This window comes from Botrytis byssoidea (genome assembly GCF_014898295.1).
Source record: "Botrytis byssoidea strain MUCL 94 chromosome Unknown BBYS_031, whole genome shotgun sequence".
Classification (NCBI taxonomy): Eukaryota; Fungi; Ascomycota; class Leotiomycetes; order Helotiales; family Sclerotiniaceae; genus Botrytis; species Botrytis byssoidea.
This window is the reverse complement of record NW_024065872.1, coordinates 297,151-323,901: the sequence shown is the minus strand read 5'-3', so window position 1 is coordinate 323,901 and position 26,751 is coordinate 297,151. Positions and strand designations below refer to the sequence as shown.

Sequence of the window (26,751 nt, the reverse complement as noted above, 5' to 3'; positions counted from 1 at the left end):
TCTTCCTCTGCCTGTGATGGGTGGAAGATCTTCGGAGAATTTTTGTAAATACGATGCCAATGCGCAACATGCTTAATCATGCCTGACTGGGTATTTGCTCTCGCTCGATGCTACGACAGCGACAGCGACAGCGACAGCGAGTACGGGTGCGAGTGCGAGCGGTGAACGGTTACGATGGCACGGTGAATATTTGTTTCTGCCATTGCCACACGTTTCCGGTCCCCATAGTCATCCACCGCTCCTGAATTCAAATTTCGAACTCCATCGAAGAACGTGCTCCACCGCACCAATGAATGCAATCGGCCCGCGCCCGCTATTCTCATGCTCCACGCCGAGGAAGTTGAGAGATTTTCCTTTTGATGTTCCGTCCACATCTCGATTCCCCCCATCCGCATTTTGTATTTCCTCGGTCGGGGTCTCCACTCACCACTCCGTACTAGAAGATAATTTGGAAGAAGTTGGAAATGTGGAGGATGGAGAATGGAGGAATCTGGGCACGGGGAAACTTTCGTGGCAGCGTTGATAGAGTGCGTGGAGCCCGAACCTAACCGCAAGCTGTGGCATTATTGAGAGACCATATCCGCACTTCTCCCAATGGGCGGATCTCAATACCGATGCGGGATAAGTATAAGGTTAATATGTCTTACTTTGCTGCTATCGATATTGATAGGGACGGTGAGTATCGATATGCGATGGATAGGGGAAATTAGATGACGATGCATTCGTTGTCGATTGTGAGGGAACAAGGGGAAGGAGGTTGGGGAATTATCTTGGCATTTTGGGGGCCATTTCCCGCAGTATATGTCGTGGCATCAAAGTCTCACCGTCTCGCGATATGTGTGCATTGACATGAAAAATTACTCCTTTTCAATTATGCTACGTCGGTTATGAAAATGGATTAATGAATGAACAAGTCATCACAAATGTACAGGCAATTAATGGAAACGACCGAAGTTCACAATTGCCAAGTCAAGGGTCAACTCTTGGAGATGCGGAAAAAGTCTTAACGCTCATGAAATGTCAATTCAGGGACGGATCAACTTGAGTATGGAAGATTCTGCTTTGGTGAATTTGCGAGGGCCGAGTCGCATGAAAGGATAAACGATTGAGTGCTCGGCCGCCAAGGAGACAATCATTCAATGCTACCAAGACCCCAAAACTCTTGGAGACAGCGATCACAAGTGATAGATTGAGGTTCCGGGCAACGATTTTCTCATCGCTGTATCACATCAAAGGTACCTGCGAATTACCGTGTGGTAAAGCTACTTGGCGGTACGTTGATTAGATGGGAAAATATGTATCTAATATCGAGAAATGTCGCCCTTCGGATTCTTGGCTTCAAGAATCCGTTGAGCTGAGTCAATAAACGACTTTGGCTTTGTATTGTACTTGGCGAGCGACTTCATAGATGAAGTGCAGAACACGGAGCGTAAGCTTCATCTTTTTTCAGCTGCTGGCTTGAAGTGGGTGACCAAGGGTATTACGACTTATTAATTCCACGATCTAGAATTCATCATGTTTTGTCTCATTGAGAATCTGTCTGGGCTTGTGTCTATCTGGCCAAGGCTTGGTATTTGATCACAGGTATGTAGGACTACAAAACTGGAGCGAATGTTACACTGAGAATCAAGCCGGTACAATATTCGCATACCTTGAGTGAAAGCTGAACAGTCGTTGGGAGGATGCATCAGGAAACTTTCCATTGCATTGCTACTTTCGAGCTTTACGGGTACCGTAACAATGCCAGTTTGAATAAATGAAGCAGTGGGCGAAAAGGTAAGTGACACAGTGGTTGCTGTACTCCGATTCTCTCAGCTTCGACGAAAATATTGCAAGTGTGATGTTTTCGGCCAAGGTTAGGTTTTCATACCTGCAGATGATTTGTCAATATTTCTTTCTACTGTGGACAATGACCATAAATGGTCCAGGTGGAATCGGATAATCCATCATCAATGTCCTGATTCAATATGGAATATTAGGCGGTATGCTATGGCTTATGTGCCAGGCGTCATTCTCAGTCATGGTGCTCGTCTCTTGAAGTATTTCCTATCAGGTGAGAGAGAAGAGTTTAGTGCTTTTGTCGGCTCGTGGGAAGCGGATGCATTCGATGCCATGAGATTCCTACAAAACATCATGCCTGGACTGCTCAGATGGAAGTTTTCTCAACACGCTACACTCATTCAAGAGATGAACCAAGTTTACTCTTCCAATGGCTAATCGAAGTAAATATCAGGAGAAAATTATCCGGTGTGCATTGATTCCCTCCTAGAATCAAGTACTCGGCATCCGCGTTCTGAGAAGATCATTTCCTTCTAGTTTTTAATACAAAAATGGAGAGATATCGTAATGCGATGTAAGGAAACGTGTAAAACGAATGGGAAAGCTTCCAGATACATACCAATAGGTATCGTTCAGTCGTGATCAGGAATACAAATACATGCTCTAGCTTCATTGGACGCACGTTGTCATAGATTCAAATGGTTCAGTTCAATCTTCCCATCTCCACGACTGTGAATGACAACTCACGTGAATCCAAGTGCGCTCTGGGAAGTAGCACTCTAATATTCTTGGGATGAAATAATGTCAGTACAGATATAAACAAGCTGATCAGGCGATATACGAGTCATATATCGAATAGTATGAAAGATGATACCAAAGTCCTTACACTTCCGGCGTTTGATGAAGAGTTACCGCCCCGTTGCGCTTGTATGATAGTGCGTACGCCTAGTGGGATTGAATCCACGAAAACAGTGGGAACTTGTAGTGCAGCAACAGCCAGAGCATAGGATGATAAACTCATGGAAAGTACCGTGTTATATGAAAAAGACTGTCTCTAGACCTTCTCGCCCCAATTAACTGCATCTCCAACGATTTTCCATTTCACTACATTCACTCCCATCCACTCTACCGCATTATATGCTACGCGAGTGACGTTTCCACATTGTTCCTGATCAAAGCCCATTTCTCTCAAACTCTTCAGTTGATTTATTATCGGTAACTTCATCACTGGTTGTTAACAAGCAATAGCTATATAAGTAAGCATCTTCATTTCTACCCAACCCAAGACATCATCATCGGGATAGAGAATCCCAGAAGCGGCCTCCAGAGTCAACTACCACCAATCCCCGTCTCAGTTGACCATCACGCGAAACACTCACTGGGATATACTACTTCAGGGAAGGAATCACTATTTCCACTAATAGGGAACCTATAGCACGGAGATTCCCTATGGCTGGTGGGCCAAAGATGACAATGGCAAAATTTGATATGGATACATATCCTGATGGAATCATCGCGATATATCCCGATTGTGTCATTGCATCAAGACTGAGACTGACACGCAGAAGCCCACTTTGGGAATTAGAACACCAATTTCGACACAATGCATAAGCGAAATCCGCGGAAACGATAGTGCACGAATCACAATTCGAATGTCAGTTTGAGAAAGAAACTTCGTGATATACTTACTTACTCATAAAGAGCCACCAAATTACAGGGGTAATCCAACAGAATCAAAGCCGAAAACTATACAGGGGATATAGCACTATGAACGAACAGCAAAAAACGCGCAAGAAAAAGGCACGTGGAACGTATATGTTCAATAATAGAATAACAGCATCCCAGGCCAGGAGTGCGATAGAAAAGCAGGTGAAGATTAGCATGACAAGTAGCGAAGAAATCATCGCGAGGAGTCCTTGCTGATACTATGGGCACCTACTGTTGAGTCTACCTAGGTACGTTCTTATTGGGATCGAGGAAGTAAATTCGTGTTTGTTGGAGATACTGCAAAATCGAGTGGGAGAAGATCGTTCTGTTGAGGAAACTTTGGGGGAAGGGAGTATATGGAAGGAAGCACATATTTTCCTTTTTACTCTTTGGATTTGGAGTAGAAATGCTCAGTGCGACGCCCCAAGTAAGTGTCGAGCGACTACAGATAATTTGGGATTCAGTTGGATAGTCGTAGGGTCAGATACACATCATCACCCCTCGCACCGGGCTTGAAGAGTGATGCTTAAAGGCACAGCAATAACCACCCAACAAAACATAATTATATATCGAGGAAGGAAAAAATCTACATATTCACGACTAAATAGTCCGCGTACCAAACAATCCACCCTAGAAGAAACAAACATTGAAATCAAATATTCATTACAACCTCAACTAATCTATCCTAAGCTATTCTATGCCATCGTATTTCCCTGCATACATGCAATTTAGCATACCACCCATCAAGCTATCCATCTACAACATATGATATTTTTTGTACCCAGCCAATCCATCCATCATAAGTATTTACTTTTATTTTAGCTCAAGAATTCCCCATCATCATCGTTCAAGTCATGATTTCGTGATGCAGATCACTCGCATTCATTCCTCCAAATTGGAACGAATAAACTGCGGTGTCTGAAACCATTTGATGCCATCCCATACCATGTAATAAAATCTTGTCTGCGCACCAGCCAGACAGGCAAATTATACATCGATTTACCTCAACATATCATCGTAGCATCATACGAGTCCCCAGTTACCCAAAAAACCATCTATCCATCACAATGTTATCTCACACATTACCTCGAATCATCAATCAAGCCCCCTGGGCCAGTTCTTGCAACTTAACCTTCTCCTCATTCGATAATGCCTCGTAGAACTCATTAAAGCCTCCTACATTTTCTCTTCCAGCCTTAACAAAGAATTCGGTCAAGTAAGCTTGAGTCTCATCATCTCTGTTTCTTCCGAAACCCCCTCTTCCCTCTCCAAATGCCATAAGATCCGCTTTTGTACTCGACAAGCCTAGATCAAGTACACTTGGAAGATCTTCCCATGAGTCATCATCTCCATCTTCGTCAGCGAATTCTGCGGCTGCTGCTGCCGTTGCCGCATTTTGAAGTCCCGATGCTGAAATAAGTTCTTCAATGAGGACTTTGATGATTTTCAACGATGCAGGAATGATTGTGTATTGATCGGGGTCTGATTGTCGTGTTAGTTGTGGTGGGGGGGGTGAAGTATGATCCGTCCTTACTGAGTTTGGCCTTAGATCGAGTCATGATCCGATTACTGGTTGGAATGACTAAATCACCCTTGACCATGGTTTGACCAACACGTGGATCATTGAGACTGAAGATTTTGGAGAGTGCGATGACACTATCTATGATTAGCCTCGGACGATCGAATTTACGAGTAGAATTGGAAAGAGAAACATACTTTTGTCTAATCTCATCATATCCTGCAAACATAACCGAATGCTCCAACCATTTGCTTAAAACAACTTGTAAACCACTTTGGCCATTGATTTCAATTTGGTTCAAGAATTCAACAACATCATGTGCTCCAACCAAAGATAAGCGAGCAAAAACCAAAATCAAAGATTGGATGAAAGGAGCAGCTTCTGCTGTCGCAAGACGTGTAGCAACAGCTCTCAAGAGTTGTGGCAAATATGGACCAAGACGTTCTTGACCAGCTTTCTCAACAAGTTCAGCTGCAAGACCTCCAACTTCTGATGCTGCATTATCTTCCACTTCAGGACCAAGTAATCTATCAATAATGATGAGACAAACTTCCAAACCTGATTTATTGCTCTCATCATGCCAAGCAAAGACTTGTTGATGATCATGCATAAGCATATACTTGATTGCCTCAGCACCTGGTCGTAGAATACCACCTTCAGTTGTGGTCATCAAAAGTCGATTCAACTTGGGTAATACGGCAGCGACATATCCAGCTGGAAGTGGCTCCGATCCATTCTGGGTAAGAATAGTAAGTAAGTCTGCGGCAAGCTAGAAGAAAATATCAGTATTTAGCATCAAAATATCGAGAGCACCAGAAAATTTTACCTCTACCAAAGGATCATCATCAGTTATAGATCCCACATCAAATGCACCGATCAATGAAGGCAATACTTTAGTACATAAAGCTGTGTAGCCCGGTCCGCCAGTAAATGACTCAACAATTTCTTCGAATGATTCAGTGACCAACATGGTCAATTGAAAGTTCGAGGCACCATGTTTTGCAAGAACAAACAATAAATCCAAAGCTCCACCTTCATCTGCAAGTGTCACTCTTGTATCCATTTGAATGGCAGATCTCAAAGATTCCACCAAGGTAACAAGAAGATCATCGGCAGATTCGAGTTCTGTAAGATCCTTGGAGTGAAGGAATTCGGATATGGAAGCAATGATCGGAAGTTGTCGATCAGCAGGTACATTGTGAGCTAGAATGTATCCTTGAATAGATTTTATGCAAGAAACCTTAACAACTTCGGCCTCATCCAAGTTGACACCTCTGACTGTGCGATCAAGTAATCCAAGAGAAACCTGAGGTAGACTTTGTGCAAGATTACCAGCCACCAAGTATCCTCTGGCACGCAATAATGGCTCTTCTTCTCTGTTGATAGAATAATCGATGAAAGGTAAGAAAGCTTGGGAAACCTCAGGGCGAATCTCCTTGTCGCAATCCAAGAAATCGTTTGTGAGTTGAGTGAGAAGGAACAAAACTGCCTCTCTCATTCTCCATGAAGCGGCGTCCGAGGAAAAGATCATTTGGGTATAGGCCAATAAACCTTCCAAAGCACCATGAGACAACCACTCACCAAGTTTGATAAGGAGGTCTCCACAAGACATTCTGAGAGTGTATTGTGTGGTAACTGATGATTCCTCTGCCAAGAATAAATTGACATCAATATCCCATAATTCTTCCTCTTCCTTGAGAATTTGTGCATAGTTAACAGCAAGCTTCATAACATCAACAACCCAAGGGGTCATAGCTGCACCAGCATTTGCTTGTAATTGAGTTTCGAGTTCTTTTTGTACTGGTGGAGCTTTCAAGCATGATTGTAAAAAGTCGAGTTCCTCCAATACCAAGAAATCTAAAGTATATGGCAAATTATCCGCATCCTCCATGCGACCTGGCATATCATTATCGACATACATCTCTTGAAATATAGGTTGTGCAGTTGACAATTCTGCCCAGGTGGCGCTGAACAAAACTGGACTTTGTGGAAGTAATAATGTTGGGAAAACCGATTTGATCTTCATCAAGGTCTTAACAACTTGTAACTTTAATGCAATAACTCCACGCCATTGTTGATCGACTGGTCCATCCTCTTCTGATTCGTTTGGTGGTGGAGGTAAAGGTTGCTTCATAATAGCCACAAGGAATGGGGTCCAGTCCTTTAGGACTTCCTCTGCAAATGCTTTAACTTCCGTTCCATGTTCGTCCTTGACCATTTCCATAATATCGAAAGTTCCGCGGAAAACAGATACTGATAATGCGCGCAATTTTCCTAGACGTGCTTCATTGACTGCTACACCATAGACAGTATTGACGATATCTCGTGCGACGGAAAAGAATTGGTCTTCACTCAAACTTTCCTCAACAACATCTGCTAATACCTTCAATGATCCGTGTAATTGTAAATCTGTGCCGGTTTGAATGATGTGTAGGATAGTTGGAAGGAGATCTGGCCATTGATCTGGATAATCGACATTTGCAATTTTGCTAACTACCATACTATTCAACAAATTGTAGATTAGCATATGCGCCTTTTCATGAGATCAAAATGCCCCTCCATGAGCATATTCAAGACCGAGAAATTGTAAGGAAAAGAGTTTCCACAAACCTAGCTGCACCCTTAATCTTCCTTGAATCTACATCACTTGTAGCAATACCCAACATTCGTGCTCGAATCTCTGCCTTTGCGCCCTCCTCAATCTGAATGGTAGGATTGCCATTATCATCATGTCCAGTCCAATTCTTGCTAGTAAAGTTCTTTAAATTTAATAAAGCAGCTTGTCGAAGCTCTGATGGGACGTTAGAATGAGAAGCAATTGATGCAAGCGTGGAAGGAAAAGCTGGATCATTTTGAGCAGATTTAAGAAAGATTTCTGCTTGTCTGCGGGGTCCATCTGCAGATGATTGTGTATCTGCTAGTATTTGGAGGAGTTGTGTCTCGTGCTGTGAAGCCATATTTGATTCTTCAAATTAAGAAATCGAATGTAGAAATGAAATAAAAGAGGAGAAATAGAAGAAGAGGTATCTCGAAGGATTGAGTGACACCTTTTTAAGGGGGGTTGTAGATAATGGAGTGGGAGTGAATAAATTTGAGAGAGAGAAGTGTTGGAATTAATTCGTAGTCGGTATCACGGTAAAGTTGATCGTCGTGGTCTAAATTCGCGATTGGTAAATTGATCTGATTTGACCTCAAAATTCACCAATCATTGGTCCATATTTTTAGAGTTTTGTGATGGGTAGGTAGATGGGTAGGTTTGAAGGTTTGTAGGTTAGTAAATCTTATCAATTACATTCTCTAGATTCTCTAGATTCTCTAGATTCTCTAGCTTTCATCGAATTTTTTTATAGGAAACTTTATCAATCATTGACATTCAATCATTGACATCATATATTGAGATGCATACCTAGGTAGGTAGGTAATGCGTATGCATTGGGAAACAGTGAATTTCCAATAATGATATCAAATGACAAGATATGTATGTCATGATGGAGTAACGATAACTACTACTATACACCTACAGTCCAAGTCTCGAGCAAGCCAATAAAGATTCCATATCAACCACCAGACATTCTCTACCAGGTCGCCCTTCAACCAACAAGCTCTCCAACTCTTCGAAAAAGTAACTCACACACAACTCGATAACCACCATCCACAATGCCGGCACGCCCTCCACCGCTCAGTACTCCTCATTCACTACACACGCACCTCCTCTCCTTCCTCACTCTGTCAATCCATACAATCTTACACGCGCGCGGTCTCTATCCCGAAAATACCTTCCTCCTAACGCGCGCTTTTAATTTCCCGTGAGTTTACTGGTTCTCTTCTTCTCAATCCCATCTCCTCTCAATCTTGAGGTCTATCTCTAAATCAGATCTCCAATAGCTTTCTTTCTCTTCTTTCCCCTCCCCAAACTCCAATTGACCATTCCCAGTGTCCCTCAAAACCGCCACCCAGAACTTTGCGCCTACATAAATTCCTGCGTCAGCGCCATAACCCCTCACCTCCAAGCTGGAACAATCAATACCGTCTCCATAGTAATCTACTCCGATTCCCCCGCAGTCGCACCCTCTTCCTCTTCCGCCAATATCTCCTCCTCTCCTACAAAACCTTACCCATCTTCCCCCTCGATCCAAATACTCGAACGCTACATCTTTAATCTCTCTTCCTTCCCTTCTATTCCCTCCAACGAACGCTTTACATTCCTCGAAGGACGCGCTCCTGCAGATATAAATGCCATTCGCAATATTGATGTCGAAGAAGAATTGCGTGCTTGTTTACGAAAGCTGGCCTATAGCGCGAGTAAATTAGAAGACTTGAAAAATCCAGAGGAGTGTACCTGGGGAGTTGTTATGGAGATGAAAGAACATGAGGGAGAGGGGAATGCGCCAATTGGACATCCGCAACGATGGGAACCGGCAGTAGCGGAACTGCAAATCCCAACTGGAGGCGCAACAGATATTAAAGGAAAGGGAAAAGCCAGTGATAATGAGCCGGAAATTAGGAAAGAGAGTAGAGTTGGCAAGGCAAGAGGAGGTATAAAGAGTACAGCTATCAGGGCGGTGGAAGTCGGAGATTTCATCATGGAAGCATGGATTGAAGAGGGAAAAGCCAAGTTTGAGAATCAAGAATCGCGCTCCCGAGAAGAGGGACAGCAACACAAGTATGAATGATGAGCCATCATTACCACCCAGATGAGCAAAAGCAAAGGCGTCTCCATCAACAAAAACAGTAGGCGCAGAGCAGGAAACATACCGTAAGACACATGCGCCGTGTAGCCATGAGATGGCAAACTCAGGTCTCAAAATCGTAGAAGTCTACCTGCCTACCTACCTACTACAATCCTCGACTCAATTGACTGTGCTTGATCATGGATAAACAATCCCTCAACGCAGTCGGCACTCTACTCCATCCCACCCTCAAATCCCGAATGTCTTGAAATATATATCGAGGATTTAAAGGAGAAGGGAAAGGAAGGGGAATAAGAACTCCAAATGTGTATACCTACCTAGTAGATATGCATATTTAAAATCAGCAATTAAAACTCTAATGACTATGCATAGAAATTCGAAGATTTACAGATTTAAACATATCTACCCATCCAATCATCCATCCATCCACACAAACCCAAACCATCCTGTTCCATCTCATCCCATCCAATTCTCCACCTACTCTAGCTATCATTCAAATTCAGATCATCAGTTTCTTGGGGGAGGGGGTGGTCTGGCAATACTCGAAATTCAAAACTCGAAATTCAAAACTCGAAATTCAAAACTCGAAATGAACAAAGATAGACCCTGGATCTTGGAGATCTTGCAGATGGTCTGTCTGTTTGTCAGTTAGTCAGTCAGTCAGTCAATCTGTTCGTCATGTGTCATTTCACCTGTCATTATCATTACTGTCAGAATTAGCAAGTACTATCGACAAGGTATATAAATCTTGTGAAGATGGAAATGTCGTGGAAATGGATTATGAGGATATGAGGATATGAATTATATTGTATATGGATTGTATAGTTAGTATAATATAACGAAATACACGATGAACCCCTGAAATCACACCTTTTTATGTTTATATGTTTGTATGTATATGTAGGTTTTGATACCTCAACTGTCAATCTTGCTATGATATACCTAGTAATATGATATGACATGCTATGATATGCTATGCTATGATACGATATGATACGATACGATTCTAGATACCTCTCCCTCCCCATTTCCCTCCCTCTCTATTGAGTCAAGTCAAGTCAAGTCAAGTAAAAAAGTTATCGCTCATCTTCTTTCTTATCTATCTAGTACTACTGAGTACCGCGAAGCAGCGAGATGAACCGGTGATAAAATGAGATACCGTGGTATGCCATGCTCACTGCTCACTGCTATATGCAATGTGATGTGATGTGATGTGTCATGTAATGCAATGCAATGTAAAGAGATCCGCTGCCGCCCATGTAAAAAGTAAGGAAAAGATGATGGTATAATTTCCTTTTCTTTCTTTTCTTTAGCACCATGTCTCCTCCAGACCAACCAAACCAAAATCTAACACCACCCATATTTTTCATTTCCCCACCACTCCACCTCCTCGACCGTCCCCTCTCCCTCTCCATACCACATCAAACTGGCGACACTCTCCTCCTCCCTCTCGACCTTCCGATGGATGCCCTTCTCGCCCAACTCCGACCTATTTAACAAATCCTCCACCAACGCCGTCGGATTCCAAAACTGCACTTCATTCATCTTCCACTCGCTCGCTTCCCTCTGCGCCTCCCGCAATACCGCTTCCAATTTCTCCGCGTTCGCCGCACTATTCGATTCATCCTCGAGCACCAAGCGCAAGATGTGTAGACAATTTCCCGAGGAGGGGGAATTGACGGGACCGTAGTAGCCGCGGGTCCAATAGGCCCAGACGCGAGAGCCGGGGGAACCGACGAGCGCGCCTTTGATTTCGGGGGCGCGTCCGAAGATGGAGACGGACATGACGTTTTCGCGGAGGTGGTGCCATTGGATGGTGGGGTAGTCGGGGAGGAGCGCGATGTGGGTTTTGTGGTCGTTTGCGCGGGAGAGGACTTGACGGATGTAGGTGGTGTCGAGGTCGCAGAGGGGGGGGAGGTCTTCTTCTTTTAGGAGGGTGATGAGATGTGACGAGGGGGAATCTGCGGGGTTGGGTAGAGGGAGGAGGGAAATGTGCGAGGAGGGAAAGGGATGCCAGCCGTGGTTTGCGTAGAATTTTTTGCCGATGTCTGAGAAGAGGATGGAAGCGGGGGTTTTTTGACGTCCGGGGATATTGGGGTCGAGTTGCCATGTTTTGAGGATATTGCCCAGGTCTGTCATCATTCGAGAAGCATATTTACGGCCTCGATTTTTGGGAGGACAAAAAACAGATCCAATTGAATGAATGATAACTTCTTCAACTTTTCCTTCTTTAGATATAAAAGCCTTTTTACGGAGGGATTCGCAGGAGGCATAGATTTCCCGGTTGTTTGGAGGGGCGGATTTATCGACTAGACACCAGTAGGTTATTCCATCTTCTGAGGTCAAGGGAACGCTGGCGAGATATTGTTCTCGATGAAGGTAATCTGACTTGGAAAGTGCTTTGCCCCATTCTTCATAATTGAGATTCCACGTTGCTAGTTTTTCTTCTGGAGTTGGGTGAGCCAGATGAAGATCTGGGGAATTATAATCTGGAAACATGTTTGAAGAGTAGGAACGTAGATTGAATGAAAGAGATCTATGTAGGAAGATGGAGAGATATGAATAGAAACTTCTTTGTGAGATTTGGCACTCTAATAAAGTTATTCTGTTCCCTCTATTGTGGGGAATTGAACTTTGATAAGAAGGTAGATATGTGGTGAATGCTCCCAAAAGAAAAGTAGATAGATGCTAGTATGCATTTCCTGTGGGGAAGGGGTCCTCTTTGAAGGAAGGGATGCAATATCTACCTTCTAAATACGTCTTTTAGGTCAACCCATCAGACTCACTAAAGACCAAACAATGATTCGGGAGTGAAGGATTAGCAATTGGTGAATACTTCCACATCAAATGATCACAATCTCCGCATGAAGCTGAGTTAATCTTAGTCAAAGCTCTTGCCTTTCAAGGTATTGATGACTGGGTACCGGTATGTTCAACCATTGACAAGTTCGTATCGAGGAAGTTGATGATTTGATGGTTGGTGGTTTGAGACTTTGAGGAGGAAGAACGGTGAGATCCGGGGCCGACAATAACCGGGATTTATGGAGGCCTAGGCAGAGATATACTTTCCGCTATGTTCATGACGGGATTGATGGAAACAAGAGAAGCTTCATGCTCTTCTTGAATGTTTCTTCGATGAGTGAACGAGAGAGAATGTTTAGCTACCTTGTGGTTATGACCATACATTTTGAATCGAGTTGAAGTTGTGTATGTAATTCTATATATAATAGTCAATTGGAGAGCATGAATTAAATGAGATTGCCCAGGCTAAAGGTACGGTTAATCTCGGGGGAAGCGATAACGATAGTGATAACGATAAGAGATATATCATCATGTGAAAATCTGGAGGGAAGATGATCTTCTTTTTGGTAAAAGCATTAGGTAATGAAGGGATCAGAGGGGTCAAAGTGGTCAATTCTACGATATCAAGTTAGTGATAATATGGGGTGCATTGACTTACTTGGTATGTACGTAGTAGGATGTTTGATCAAAGACTTCAAGTAATGATAGTCGACAGAGACATCGTTGGTAGTAGAGGAGAGAAGATCTACTCTGAGGTAAATGTTTCACTCCTGATATATTGGATTGCAGTCACTTACCTCGTCCAGCTTGAGTGTACCTGATAAATGCCTGGAGAAGACCTTACATGTAGGTATCTATAGGTAAGGTATATAAAGACATATATGTAGATATATGTAGATATATGTCAATAGTAGAAAGATCATCAGCAATAGAGAAAGAGAGAGAACCTAGGAAGTGATGGATTAAATTCATATCCATATTCATTTCCGTCTTGCCAAACCCGAAATGTCTCTCTTCTCTCCTTTCCTCTCCTCTCCCCCCCTTTCTCTTTCTACAATCACTTCCAAATCCCTGATAAATAAAAAAGAAATGATTCAAAATTACTGTACCATCGACCGACCAAAGTATTTCTGATATTCGGATGGATTTCTGATTCCTCAGAAAGGACAGCAAGTACCACGCAAAGAACGTGTTGGATGTTTTCACTGGACCGATTCATTACGATGGTGGCATCCTTCACATGCGGTGTTTGGATACTCCAATACCCATGAATGAGAGATGCGAAGAAGAATTTCCCGATCAACGATACTGTACGTTATCGGATGTCGTATTGGTGTGAAGTATGCTGTGTCTCATTGGGAAGAATCAATTACTTTACTTCCTACATGAGAAACCTCTTTCCAGAACGATTCCAGTGGTAATGTGAGTGGGTGGGAAGTGAGTGAAAGGATGAATGATAGGTCAGAGAAGAAGAGGGAGTGTATCCATCTATTTAGCTACCTAGGTATTTTATTCAAAATGCTTCCATAGAGTCATGTGGAAGATTGATTTGACGATATGAAATCTAGATCTTGATTTTGATTCTATTCTACCACATTGAACTGGTAAACATGATCAAGTACCTCCCTCGTACCTAGTAGTTATCGAGTAGAAATAATTGGAAACTCGTTGTATATATTAGATACCTACACTGCCTGACTGCCACCTAACAAAGGCCCTTCTAGAAGATTTCCGTTTGTGTATCTAGGAACTCTATTACCCTACCTACCGACACGTCCTATTTCACCCTTCACCTTCACCCTACCCTTCACCTTCTCCTTCACCCTCCACACTCTTCTCCCACTTTATCGAGTGATGCATCGTTTTCCCAATGTGGGGCTTTTTTGCCTCTTTCCCCTCGTCCGTCCACGTCCATCAAAATTCAGATCAGCGACCCTTAGTCTCAAAAGAAAAGTCTGTGCTCCATTTGACAGGACAAGGTAGGAAAAGCTCTGACCAACATGGAAATGTGGGAATAATAAATATCTGCAGAGTGCTACCAGATACCTAGTACGTACCTACATCGTAGTATGATCGTAATATGGTAATATCGTAATATCGTAATACTGTTCCGATCGTGCCTATCGTGCCTATCGACTTTCGAGCGACCCTAGTCAGAGATGGAAAAAGGTGGAGAGAATGATCACGTGTAACCTATGATCTTCCATCATTTCTCAATATGCATACTAGGTAGAGACTAGGTAGAGACTAGGTAGAGACTAGGTGGAGCCAAGGGAGAGACCTCTACCTAGCATCTAAATTAAAAATACCGGTAATCATGATGAACCATCTACCTTGGCTTCCTTTTCTCAACTCTACCTTCCATTTTCACTCATTTCTGCCTTGACTTCACTTCACCTCTTCAGTCTTCACTCTTCACTCACTCTTCACTCACTCTTCACTCACTCTTCACTCACTCTTCACTCACTCTTCACTCTCACCTATCTACTAGGCAGGTATGATTAATAAATACACACACACTTGGGAATATCTTCGTAATTCTAATTCGGTTGGCAAGCTCAACTTCTTCTCTTCTCCATACAGTACTTTCCTATCAAATTAGTCCAGAATATACTTGAAACTTTATATCATTCGTTGTAAGGCTATAGTATAATACAATATAAATTTGGAAAACGCTACCTAAATACATACTGTTGCATCATACCTATATACGTTTGACTTCATTCATAACCCCTCACTCACTCTCCAAAAAGATACAACCTGATATACCTGCCCTGGTGAATACCATAATTCTTCACTTCTTCGTGGTATGATCTTATTCTTTACTTTCCCTCTTCCAATCTTGAGACTTTGAGAACATACCTACCTACCCATCGTTTCATGTTTCTTCTTGCCATATACGGACAGACGATGTACTACTAGAACTTCTTCCGTCGAGTCTCTTCTATTCTAGTCATCACACATAAGGTTCGATTCCTCTTCGGAATCTGCACATTCACTTCGAGAACCGGATTCGGATTCGATTCCCCCAAATCTTAGAGGAAGAATCTACTAACGTCGAATAATCTGCTAGTACACTACTAGTGTCATCACCTTAGATTCTATAGAACGTCACTCGGTTCATCAGTTCTCTTTACTTATCATTCACCCACTATCCTCGACAAATTCAAACATCTTGAATATGCAAACGATCATTCTCACGACACTCTTGACCAATAGTCCCTCTTCAACAACTTACATTATTCCAAAAAACCAACTACTCAAGAACTCATCATATTGATCAACCGTCAACCGCAAGCAAATTCACTTTGACGACATGAGTCAAGCAGCTCCAGTGAACCATACCAATGGTCCACCGAGAGATAAACAGCCCTATATCCAAAATGCAGTGAATAACTTTATCGAAATCTCGGATTCGGACTCCGAAGGCTATGAAGATGCTTTTAATGGACCTCAAGTCCCCGCGCACCCCCCACATCTAAATTTACAACACCATCAACTCGGAGGGTATTTTGGTGCCAACGACCAGATATTTGATCTCGAGGATAACAACCTAGTGTACCCGGGTCGATTACCTCAACCCGCAGTTGCAGCTGTACCCGAAAATAAAGCCATGGCCAGAAATCCTTCTCTTGTCAAGAACGAAGAAGGGGAAATGAATTGGGCACAGTGGATGGATGAGGAAAATGACGAAGGTATCAATCGTGTACTGTTGGAAGATTATACCTTTCAAGCGGAATACAATCGAGCTTCACATGCTTCTCCTTCGTTTGTTGATCCTTCTCGTCTCCATCAACCATTTCAACCATCACCAAACAATTTAAAGCAACCGATGATGGAAACAAAGACGGAATGTATCAATGCAGTTGTTGCAGTCTTCCCAGAGATTTGTAGGGATCATGTCGCTAGTCTTTATGAAAAAGTATCTTTCACTTCTGATCGATTGATTGCTCACATTCTGGATCAAGCGGATGCTGGCACTCCTTACCCAAAAGCAAAAGATGTCCAGAAGCAATTGAAGAGAAAGAGAGTACTTACCGAAGAAGAGGAAGCTGTACAAAAATATGAAGCTGCCGATCGCATCGTTGGGCCTGCTTTATATTTGGAGCGGACACTAATGTGGGTATATTATATACTTCATCCCAATTACTTAATCATTTCCTCATTCCATTTTTCTTTTGCTAACATTTTTCTAGTCGGAGCATCCTCTCATTCGAGTTTCCAGTAACTCCATTGACCTTTATAGATGAAACACTACGTTCTACTGGTCATCGTCTCTTCTCCGCCTACCGCACACTCGAGGAAGCAGATCGAACTTTTGATGCTAATAATCCACCATATAGGAGAATCAAAACTCCGAGAAAAATGCCACAAGAATACCGAGGTGGTAGAATTGAGGAACTAATTCAAATGAATGAATCGCCCGAGAAGGTAGAGACTTTAAAAGAACTACTCGTATGTCGGAAGATTCGAAAGACTGCGGAAAGTCGTCGCCTCGCGGAACAAGAAGCAATACTTGCAGAAGAAGAGAATCTAAAGAGAGCTGAAGCTGAGGGAACTATGACAGAATGCTGCTGTTGCTATTCGGACTATCCACTCAATCGCATGGTTCACTGCAACAATGAAGAAGTCCTGCATTGGTTTTGCCGTGGGTGTGCACGACAATCAGCGGAGACCGAAATTGGAAATTCCAAATATCTACTCATGTGTATGTCCACGGATGGATGTGAAGCAGGGTTTTCTCTTGAACAAAGGTGAGTATTCTTAATCATTAGCTCCAGATTTATACTTATCTATCATGTAGAAATCAATTCCTAGACGAATTAACCATCGTCGCCTTGGAACGTAATGAAGCAGAAGCTGTCTTACGTATGGCTGGTATTGAAAATCTTGCCAGTTGTCCATTTTGTCCATTCGCAGCAGAATATCCTCCTGTCGAAGTTGATCGAGAATTTCGATGTCAAGCTCCTGATTGCGAAAAGGTCAGTTGTCGACTTTGTAAATTGGAGTCACATATCCCTATGACTTGTGAAGAAAGTACAAAGGCAAATGGTCTCTCGATTAGACGACAAATTGAGGAAGCAATGTCTGCAGCAATGATTAGGACTTGTAACAAATGTGGCACTCCATTTGTAAAGGAAGAAGGTTGCAATAAAATGACATGCACACGCAATGGATGTTATAATGTCCAATGCTATGTTTGTTCCAAATCATGCAATTACGATCATTTTAATGATGTAAGGAGAGGTGGTAAGGATGGAAATTGTCCACTGTTCGAATCGGTGGAGGAACGACATTATGATGAAGTTAAGAAGGCCGAAAAAGAAGCACTGGCAAAAGTTCGTGCAGAACATCCCGAATATTCCGAGGAGGACTTGAGAATCAAGATGTCGGAAAATGTCACCAAGGATGATGAAAGGAGAAAGGCTGCGGATCCAAGGATTCCTTATTATCGACCTGTGGGTTAGTACTTCGCAATGATTTTTTTCGTCGTTAATTGATACCATAATGTTGTGTGATCTTTGGCCTTTGGCAATGGGTGGGTAAATCTTAGAAATAGTATTCTATTCTTTCTCATTTTGAAATCAGATACTACGTAGTAAGATAAATACCATTACCAAAGTCTTTGGGTCGGATGGATGTTATGTGGTTATTTTTATTTCCCCTCGTTTTGGAGTAATCATGTAATTGCGATGCATGCATAACGCAACATATCTAGAAGACATCAATGCATATTTGCTGACTAATGGGTACACAGAAGTACCACCACACGAACTCGAAGTATTGCCTCGGCCTCCTGGTGAGTTATATTTGTATTTCATTTTTGGTTTTGGTTTGAGTTTTGGCTTTGGGTGGGGGTTTTTTTTGGAGGGGGGAGAAAGAGAGAGAGGTTTTGGGAGTTTGAAAAAATGGTGGGAACTGAATTTATGTGTACTTTTGTTTAGTTTTTAAAGTGGTGGCTTCAAAGTTGAAACAGAAATTTAGGAGGTTTAGGGGGGGTGGGGGAGATGGAGTAAAGGGAGAGGGGTTAGAGGGTTAGAGGGGTGGAGAATTGAGGCGGATTAGGATAAATAGGTAGATTGGGGGATTGAAGGACTGGGTGATGAGACTTGGGAGGAGGGGGTGGATTATCTTGGATACTTTTCTTTTCTTTTGTTTTGTTTTGAGTCTTGGATATGCAGAGGGAAGAGGGGAGGAGTGTTTTTATTTCTTTTTGAAAAGATGAACTAATTTTTTGGGATGATAGGTGTGTATTTGGATCATGGGCGTTGGTATCGGCTTGAGAGGTATTATCCGGATGAGGAACTAGATGAGGAACTAGATGAGGAACTAGATGAGGAACTAGATGAGGAACTAGATGAGGAACTAGATGAGGAACTATATGAGGAACTAGATGAGGAACTAGATGAGGAACTAGATGAGGAACTAGATGAGGATGAAGAAATGAATGGGAACGAAGGAGAGATACAGCCTGCACCCCTTGCTCAGCAAGTGGAAGGGGTTCACTTGAATCAACCTTTATATGCGGGAGCTCGTCGACATCCTGAATATGCGGGAGCGGTGAATCCAGGTGAGGGGAGGCTGGTTATGGGTATGGTTCCGGGTGGGTATTTAATTCCTGTTCTTGTTCCTGTTGATGCTCCGGGTCCTGCTCCGGGTCCTGCTCCTGCTCAAGTACCCAACCCGGAACCAATACCAAAACTCAGAAATCGATATCTGATTGAGAATTTGCAAGAATTGATCAGAGAGGCTGGGGCTGGTCGGAATGGAGAATTGGCGGGACGGATGGATGAGGTATCGGAGGATGAGGATGAGGATGAGGATGAAGAGGATGGAGGGGATTGGAATGGGAATGGAAGGGAGAAGCTTCCTAATCCACAAATACCTCAGGTGCCGCGTGTTGTTGCGAGAAATGGAGATGAGGAGAGAGATGCAAGGAGAAGGGATGGGATGATGTGGGAGATGGCAGAGATGGCAGAAATGTATCGTGTGCGAAATGCAGAGAGGATAAGGGTGAGGGGGGTTGAGCCACAGAGGCTGTTCGGAGATGAACGAGATGGGCTGGGTGGGGATAGAGAAGAGTTTGGGAACCTGGCGCGGCGGGGTGCTGAGGGGATGGGTGATGAAGATGAGGAGGGAGAGGGAGAGGGTGGGGGAGAGGCAGATCCCTTGAAATATGTACGACAACTTCGTGAGAGGTATGGTTATGGTTCAGGGGGTGAGGATGGGGAGGGGAATAGGAATGGGAGTGGGAACGCATATGGAAATCAGAATCAGAATCTTCTTCTTCCAAACCCTGTCGTACGGAATGGAGATGTATATGGAATTGCAGATGCGGCTGCAGAGAGGGAGAGGGAGATGGAGATGGAAAGAATTCGAGATGAAGAAAGAGAAATTCATGAAAATGCTCGTCGGTTTTATGAACGCCATCGATTGCGGGGTGAGAATGGAGATGCAAATGCAGATGGAGATGAGGATTACAATAACCAATTTCCCATTTATCTTCCTCAGCCGCAACTTCGCCCTCATTCTCCGGTCGCTGGACCCCCTCGTCTGGAAATTGGAGATGCGGGAGAAATTAGAGGAATTGTGGAGAATCTTCCTGCTCCTGCTCCTCCTGCTCCCTTTCGGTATGAGCCTGAAAATCAATTGGGGAGAAGAGCGGATTTGGTTGATGGGGGGGTTAATGCTTTTGGAGGTGGAGGTGCAGGTGCAGGTGCAGGTGCAGGTCAAGTTCAAGGAGCAGGCCGAGGTGTAGAAGCGCGTTATCCTCCTCTTGGTAGGATTGAGTATGGTGTCTGGAGACCGATGCATTTTCCTCCTGATTTTGATTGGGACCAGAGTGCTGGCTGGAGAGAAATAAAGAGGAGAAGAGATGTGGAAAGGGAGATGATTGAGGGGATTCCGATGCCCGAGGAGGATGTTTTTAGTGATGAGGAGGGTGGGGTGGATGGGAAAGGGATGGATGGGAAAGGGGAGGGGGAGTGAGGGAGGGATTGCATGATTTGGAGACGGGGGTTGAGATTGGCAAAAATGGAAATTGGTTCGAGATATTTGCACAAGTTGGCTGGGGTTTTGGAGGATCTTGGTCTCTTGCTTTCTCGTCTTAAATCTCTTTCTACAAATATAGCGTTTTAAATTGCTATCCTTCGATCCGTCTGGTTCTTCATCTTCATTGTAGTCCTCCCTGTCGCTGTAGTTGGTTATTAGATGGGGAATTTCATCTCTTTCTAGATTAGATGGGTAGATGAGATGGGTGAATTGGGTGAATTGATTAATGGATTATTCGGCAGGCAGGCAGGCAGGCAGATACCTAGATAAACAAATAGGTAAACGAACCAAAGAAATTCACAAAAAATTTCATTGTTCCCTCTACGATAGATTTAATTCAATCACCGAGCTAAACCGAGCATTCTTTATTTCGCGAACAGCGAATACTTCTCAGAATGCTTTGTGAGTTGAAAGTTGAAAGCTATAAATAAATTGAGCCTATTGCATTACATTAATCTAAAATTCATTTAGATGTAAGACTTTTTTATTGCGGATTGTTAGTATATCTATGGATAAGTATCTAGGTAGGTTAGGTTGTCAAAGAAAGAAAGAAAAATACATTTCGAGTTTTGATTCTTGATTCTTGACTTTGGATCTCGGATTTTGGATTCATATTAATTCGATCGATATATCTATCGCTATCTCGTTTGTTTATTTATTTATTTATTGTAACGAAAGTTTATCTCGGTGGCACTATTTTATACGGTAAGATTATATTTTGTAGATTGTTATTCGATCTTTTTTGTTTGATAAACTGGGTTGGGTTGGGTTGAGTTGAGGATTACTTGTTTTGCGAATAGTAGATGGGGAGTTGATGGGATGAGAAGATTTTTTGCTGGTTCACTAAATTGAACGATTGACTAACTTCTTGCGAGAATTCATCATCATCATGCCTTTCGTCTTCGACCCAGTTGCTATAATTGCTTCCCGAGGCCCTAAGACTCTCGGTGAGCAATTCGAATCGTATCGTAGACACGCGGTTCTTAGCTTGGAGCGTGTGGTCGAATTCCGTCCATATTATGAGGCTCATAAGTATGTGTTCAATGTTCAAATGGAGATGCAATCAATAACATCCATCTCATAGTGATGAATCGGAAAGCAGAGACTTGAGTAAGTGCCCTCCCTGCGGACGACTACGCTTCCCACTAAATACATCGATAGTCAACATCACCGACGACTCCTTCGAATTCGCCGCGGCCAAGTTCGACGTATCGCAGGATGATCTACGTTTCGAATTGGAATCAATGAGGACCTTGTTTCCGCGCATCCAGTACGCCAATTGGCCTTACAGACAATTCCCATATCTTCCTAAATGCTTACTCTACATGTGCGGTTGATAAGTCCAGATCGCTTGCTCGGGTCCACTGCTTGAAGAAGTAGGCTGGCTAACTCTCGCTGATACCTCAACGCTTTGGCAAATGCTCTCGTAGCAGATAGTAATCCCGTATCCAAGATTGTTTGGGGCACGACTCAAAATGCAGCGTTGTATGCGGGTAGTCCTCGTTTGCGTCTCAAATTACTCGTGGGCCTCGGGCTCTCGAGCCTGTGGTCTTTCACTCGGGCGTGCAAGATGGGTATCATCATCTGGTGCCGATTTTCGCTGTATGCTTTGATCAAGAAGTTTGAGGCCGATCGCTTGGATAAGCGGGATGTGCATGCTTTGGAGAGTTTTGAGTGGAGGATGCTGTGGTTTGTCAATATCATGCATTCAAATTCAATTTGATAGCTGTGATCGACAAGCTTGACCAGGCGAGTGTCCGAAGATGATATAGAGAGTGTATTCAAGCTTGTTATTTCATTGTTACATAAGCCACCTTTAGCATGCAAATTTGCCGCGCTAATTCGCGAGCATCTGTAGTCTGTTATGTTGTTTAGAAGTATAGAATAGTATTTGAGATAGAATTTATGATTTTCGAGAGTAACTTTCTATAAGCGTCCACTCTCCATGGAAACCTCTCCAACACGGCTGTAGGTTGATATGACCATGTCGTTGCAGAGAAAAAGAGGTATGCAACTTCTAATCATCTCTCACAAAAACACAGGTTGAAGGGAATGCGTATCCCGTCTCTATGTAAGCGAAAAAACAGGCGGAAATTGAGTACTTTTTGAAAGGAATTTTTTAATAGATTATAAATCCATCTCAAATGAATTATTAAGATTTGAAAACAGCAATCGAAAATTTAAGTCTTCTTTGTAGTAATGATGAGCATTTTCATTCTTTAATATTAGATTATAAAAAGATCTTAGTTGTTAAGGTTCTTTCAAATGATGGTCAATTCCCGTCTGTTTTTTCGCTGACGTAGAGCCCGTCACACTACGATACCCGAGCCTGCAGTCCGTGTATTCGTAAGCGATCACTAGCGAATCCTCACTACCCTAATCTTTCATCTCTTTCAATGACTATCTCCAACTTCTCCACGCCCATCGCAATGATCGCTATAGCCTCCCAATAGCAGCTGGCCAGAACATCGTCAAACTAATGGTGTTGACTGTTGTCAAGACTCAAATATCAAGCCGAAGCTTAAATTCTCGAGCCTGTCTCATTTGTGTTGTCAGGTGTTGGTTTTTTTATTGTATGCTTGATGTTATCATTACTGCGGCTCAATGCGTCTACTACGTTTCAAATCTCTAGACTGACGGATCCGCGAGCGATCGATAGGGGGGAGAATCCGAATTCGAGTCCGGCGTTGCTTCTTTCTAAAATTTATAATTTAGATTTCGAGTTATATTTTAGACTCGATGATTCGTGCCTGGATTCGAATCACAATTTGACTCACAAGTTGGAGGAACAAATGAATAAGTATACCTTGTAGTCACATACGATTCACTCATTTGAATTTTGATTTTATAACTTACTTATCTATCTATGACCCAATTCAAAGTTGATAGCGTATATTCTTGACGTGTTACTAGAAAGCATCTAGGTATATCGACAATGATTCTTCTTAGTATCCTTTGGTTATATTTAATCTGGAAATAATTATTATCGTAATCAAGTATAATATAAATATCTATTTGCGTATGTCTAGTAGTTTAAAAAGGGATTTTTTATAAAAAAATTCTATCTCAAAATTGATATGTACTCGATTGACTCCTTTTAAGAACTCACATAGATCTGTAATAGAAATCGAAGGAATATAAGTCGAGACTTTCTAACTCGACCGAGTTAAACGCGAGCTCGAGGACGACGCCAACTCGCACTCGAGCATTTTTGATCCGAGATATAAAGCTAGAGTCAAACGAAAGATCTGTCTGGTAAAAAATGAAGCACTCGGAATATGAGATGTTTGTACTAATAACCCCAAGTCAGTATTGAAGTATTGAGACTGCTAGCTTGATAGACATACGAGTATCTTTTGTATCTTTTGTATCTTGAAACTCATCAACAAATCCAGGAACTGGAAAGCATACTCGAAATATATATTTACCAATCTATCTCTCTACTCATGACCTGTTCTTCCTCTCTACAGTTCCTGCTACATATTCAGCAATATATATGAGATATGATTTTATATTCAGAGCATCTTATACAGATATACCGATCTCCGACCTCCAACCTCCGACCTCAGACTCACCGAACCCCCCAGTATACAACACAATAAGATACCACAAAGCAATCACACAGAAGCGAACCACATCATCACAATGCATTTCTTTCATCTCCAAAATTATATCATATTATCATTACATCATTAAGAAACCACCAAGAAATCAAACCAATCTCCCTATTATATTTACCTTACAAAATGACATTCCTTCCTATCTATCTTCTTTCGTGAGAATTAGAATGATATATATAGCAACGAGATGAGGAGTCCCTGTGGTGGCAGAATCCGTGGTTGACGAAGTGATCCTTTCGTAATTGCTATAAATTCTACAATATCTTTATCATATATTGAATAAATCGTTTTTAAAGTATTAATATAATTAATCTAAGTCTTTATACTTTACAAAGCTTATTTTAATTAATAAGTTCTTAATGAATTTCTTGAATTCTGGAAGGTTAATTGAAAGTTTCGGCTTAAAACAACAATTATCTATCAAGTAGAAAGCTTTTAGGTTTTACTTGCTTTTTAATCTCCTTTTTTCTTTTCTTCTTTTTTTCTTTCTAAATTGATCTTTTATTAGATTTCAATAAAATGATAGAAAAGATCTTTTAAATCTTTTAATTAGAATTTATTAAGGATTATTAATCTTTCTATTATACTTTTATTTTGAATCTTTTATTGAATTCAAATAAAAATTATAATTTATTAATATATAGATTGAAGTTAGGTTATATTCTTGTCTATATGATATATTCTGTATTACATAGTATAATAGTATAGCTTGTGATTTCACTTGAAAGCTTTTTTAGAGGTTTTCCTTATATAATGTAATTCATAGAAAGAACTCTATTCCCTTTTAAACTTTCGACTAATACCTCCTACCCACTCCTTAGCTTCTATACTTATTCCCCTTCTTTTCTTTAGCTCTTATTTACCTCTTTGACTTTCTATATATATACCTTTTCATTCATCTTTCTTACAACTCTAATATTCAAAAATCTTGAAAGCTCTAAGACCTTTTAAGATCCTTATTTATTTTTATTTTTATCAAAATTCAATAATAAACAGATTGCAAAAAGAATTGATTTGATTTGTTAATAACAAAAAGCTTTATTCATTACTAACAAATATATATATCAATATCATAATATACGAAATAGAAATTTGTATAGGGATTTATATTGAATTTATCTTCGTCCGGAATATTAACTTTGCCACCATAGGGAGTGAGGAGGAGTGGAGGGAGAGGAAGGGTGTTCTTCTTCTTCTTCTTCTTCTTCTTCTTCTTCCTCTTGAAAAAGGGAGAGAAAGGGGGGGGGGAATTTATTATTATTAAAAATCTCTGATAAGTTGGGAGTGGGAGTGGGAGTGAGAGAGGAGAGAAGGGGAGAAGGGGAGAGGATGGATGAGATAAATGAGATTAATCGAATTCAAAGATGAGAATTTATTTATATATTTATTTTATGAGAGATTGGTTGTGTTTTTATATCTTGATATGCATGTAAGATCTTATATTATACATCTACATAGGTATAAACAGATATCTGGGAGGAAGAGAGAAGGAAGGAAAGTTCTCTGTTTTACTGTGCTGTGCTGTGCTGTGTTTCATTTCATCTCGTTCCCGTGATCTGGATAGACGGATGGATGGATGGATGGATGGAACAATGGATGCGAGTCTATTTATTTCTATTTATTCCATTTCATTTCGTCTTACATCTTGCTCGATGAAGATTCATCAGAGTATGAAATCGACTAACCAACCAGTTAGCTAGCTGTAATACCTGTATATACACACAACTCAATATCCCATCTTAACCTTTACTATTTGTACCACTCCCCCTACTCTTTGCGAATTTCTCATGCCATTTATTTACTTTTCCCGTGGTAGTCTTTTTCGAGACTTCGGGTTCTTTTTCTCTATGCTTTTCTTGTCCGTCAATGATTTCTTCTTCTTTTTCGATTAATTCGATCGTGTCGGATATACTTCCTATTCTCGTGATGCTTGGTTGGGGTTGGGGGGTGGAGGTGGAGGAAGAGGAGGAAGAGTAGGTAGAGGGTGAGAGAAGCATCAGCGGATTGGAAGTATTTTTTTGGCGGAGGAGGTAGGTTTTTTTGGTGGTGGTGGAGGGGGTGGTGGAGGTGGAAGCGGAAGAGGGAGAAGGAGATACGAGGAGGTGTGCGTGGTGTGGGGGCTGAGGGGAGGAGGTTAGGAGGAGGCTGTGGTGGAGAGGGAATCGGGTTAGTGTGTGGAAATGGTGGTTGTAGGGAGGAGCGGAGCGGAGGAAGCTGGCTTACGTGGGAGGAACATCGGATTCTAGAAGGGTGAGGAGTTCCGGGGGTAGTTCGAGGAGTTTGAAGGGTTGTTGAGTGTGGTTTGCTGTCAAGGGGATTTCGGTTGACATTTTGGGGGTGGTGTGTGGGTGGTGGGTTGAAGAAAGATTTGTTTTTGGATGAGTGGGTGTTGGTGGTTTGAAGGTTGGTGGTTTGAAAATTAAAGACCGAGGTGAGGTGAGAATTCGAATTCGGATTCGGCTTGGTGGAATGGATGTTGTACTGTACTGTACTGTATTGTATTGTATTGTATTGTATTGTATTGTATTGTATTGTATTGTATTGAATTGATTGGGAGGTTGAGTTCACCAAAGTTTGAAAG

At 42.0% G+C, this 26,751-nt stretch overlaps 8 protein-coding genes across 8 annotated transcripts; 5 read left to right on the top strand and 3 right to left on the bottom strand.

Moving 5' to 3' along the window:
• Positions 1-1,491: 1,491 nt before the first annotated feature.
• EAE97_010900 (uncharacterized protein) lies at positions 1,492-2,217 on the top strand (the record flags this gene model as incomplete). The annotated part of the gene is made up of 2 exons (XM_038881415.1): positions 1,492-1,776; positions 1,980-2,217. The coding sequence occupies exons 1-2, from the start codon at positions 1,757-1,759 to the stop codon at positions 2,215-2,217; spliced, it is 258 nt and encodes an 85-aa protein (XP_038727805.1). The 5' UTR covers positions 1,492-1,756.
• Positions 2,218-4,585: 2,368 nt separating this feature from the next.
• EAE97_010899 (uncharacterized protein) lies at positions 4,586-7,962 on the bottom strand (the record flags this gene model as incomplete). The annotated part of the gene is made up of 5 exons (XM_038881414.1): positions 4,586-4,968; positions 5,021-5,142; positions 5,203-5,774; positions 5,832-7,506; positions 7,616-7,962. The coding sequence occupies 5 exons, from the start codon at positions 7,960-7,962 to the stop codon at positions 4,586-4,588; spliced, it is 3,099 nt and encodes a 1,032-aa protein (XP_038727804.1).
• Positions 7,963-8,662: 700 nt separating this feature from the next.
• EAE97_010898 (uncharacterized protein) lies at positions 8,663-9,678 on the top strand (the record flags this gene model as incomplete). The annotated part of the gene is made up of 2 exons (XM_038881413.1): positions 8,663-8,811; positions 8,940-9,678. The coding sequence occupies 2 exons, from the start codon at positions 8,663-8,665 to the stop codon at positions 9,676-9,678; spliced, it is 888 nt and encodes a 295-aa protein (XP_038727803.1).
• A 1,365-nt stretch (positions 9,679-11,043) lies between these two features.
• EAE97_010897 (uncharacterized protein) lies at positions 11,044-12,195 on the bottom strand (the record flags this gene model as incomplete). The annotated part of the gene is made up of 1 exon (XM_038881412.1): positions 11,044-12,195. One exon carries the CDS (start codon positions 12,193-12,195, stop codon positions 11,044-11,046), a length of 1,152 nt encoding a protein of 383 aa, XP_038727802.1.
• Positions 12,196-14,873: 2,678 nt separating this feature from the next.
• On the top strand, positions 14,874-18,108 carry EAE97_010896 (uncharacterized protein). The gene is made up of 6 exons (XM_038881411.1): positions 14,874-14,912; positions 14,957-14,993; positions 15,056-15,305; positions 15,572-16,617; positions 16,695-17,252; positions 17,303-18,108. The coding sequence occupies exons 4-6, from the start codon at positions 15,815-15,817 to the stop codon at positions 17,964-17,966; spliced, it is 2,025 nt and encodes a 674-aa protein (XP_038727801.1). The 5' UTR covers positions 14,874-14,912; positions 14,957-14,993; positions 15,056-15,305; positions 15,572-15,814; the 3' UTR covers positions 17,967-18,108.
• A 630-nt stretch (positions 18,109-18,738) lies between these two features.
• On the top strand, positions 18,739-20,487 carry EAE97_010895 (uncharacterized protein; the record flags this gene model as incomplete). Its single annotated transcript, XM_038881410.1, has 1 exon — positions 18,739-20,487. The coding sequence occupies one exon, from the start codon at positions 18,739-18,741 to the stop codon at positions 20,485-20,487; it is 1,749 nt and encodes a 582-aa protein (XP_038727800.1).
• A 952-nt stretch (positions 20,488-21,439) lies between these two features.
• EAE97_010894 (uncharacterized protein) lies at positions 21,440-22,273 on the top strand (the record flags this gene model as incomplete). Its single annotated transcript, XM_038881409.1, has 3 exons — positions 21,440-21,582; positions 21,635-21,882; positions 21,981-22,273. 3 exons carry the CDS (start codon positions 21,440-21,442, stop codon positions 22,271-22,273), a joined length of 684 nt encoding a protein of 227 aa, XP_038727799.1.
• Positions 22,274-25,909: 3,636 nt separating this feature from the next.
• EAE97_010893 (uncharacterized protein) lies at positions 25,910-26,500 on the bottom strand (the record flags this gene model as incomplete). The annotated part of the gene is made up of 2 exons (XM_038881408.1): positions 25,910-26,315; positions 26,394-26,500. 2 exons carry the CDS (start codon positions 26,498-26,500, stop codon positions 25,910-25,912), a joined length of 513 nt encoding a protein of 170 aa, XP_038727798.1.
• Positions 26,501-26,751: the final 251 nt, after the last annotated feature.

What these genes read in the sequence shown, in the direction of transcription:
- EAE97_010896 (XM_038881411.1), top strand. Translation starts at nt 15,815, where the DNA reads ATGAGTCAAGCAGCTCCAGTGAACCATACCAATGGTCCACCGAGAGAT. An exon ending in TATTTGGAGCGGACACTAAT is followed by an intron (nt 16,618 to 16,694) that starts GTGGGTATATTA and finishes ACATTTTTCTAG; the next exon opens with TCGGAGCATCCTCTCATTCG. An exon ending in GGGTTTTCTCTTGAACAAAG is followed by an intron (nt 17,253 to 17,302) that starts GTGAGTATTCTT and finishes TCTATCATGTAG; the next exon opens with AAATCAATTCCTAGACGAAT.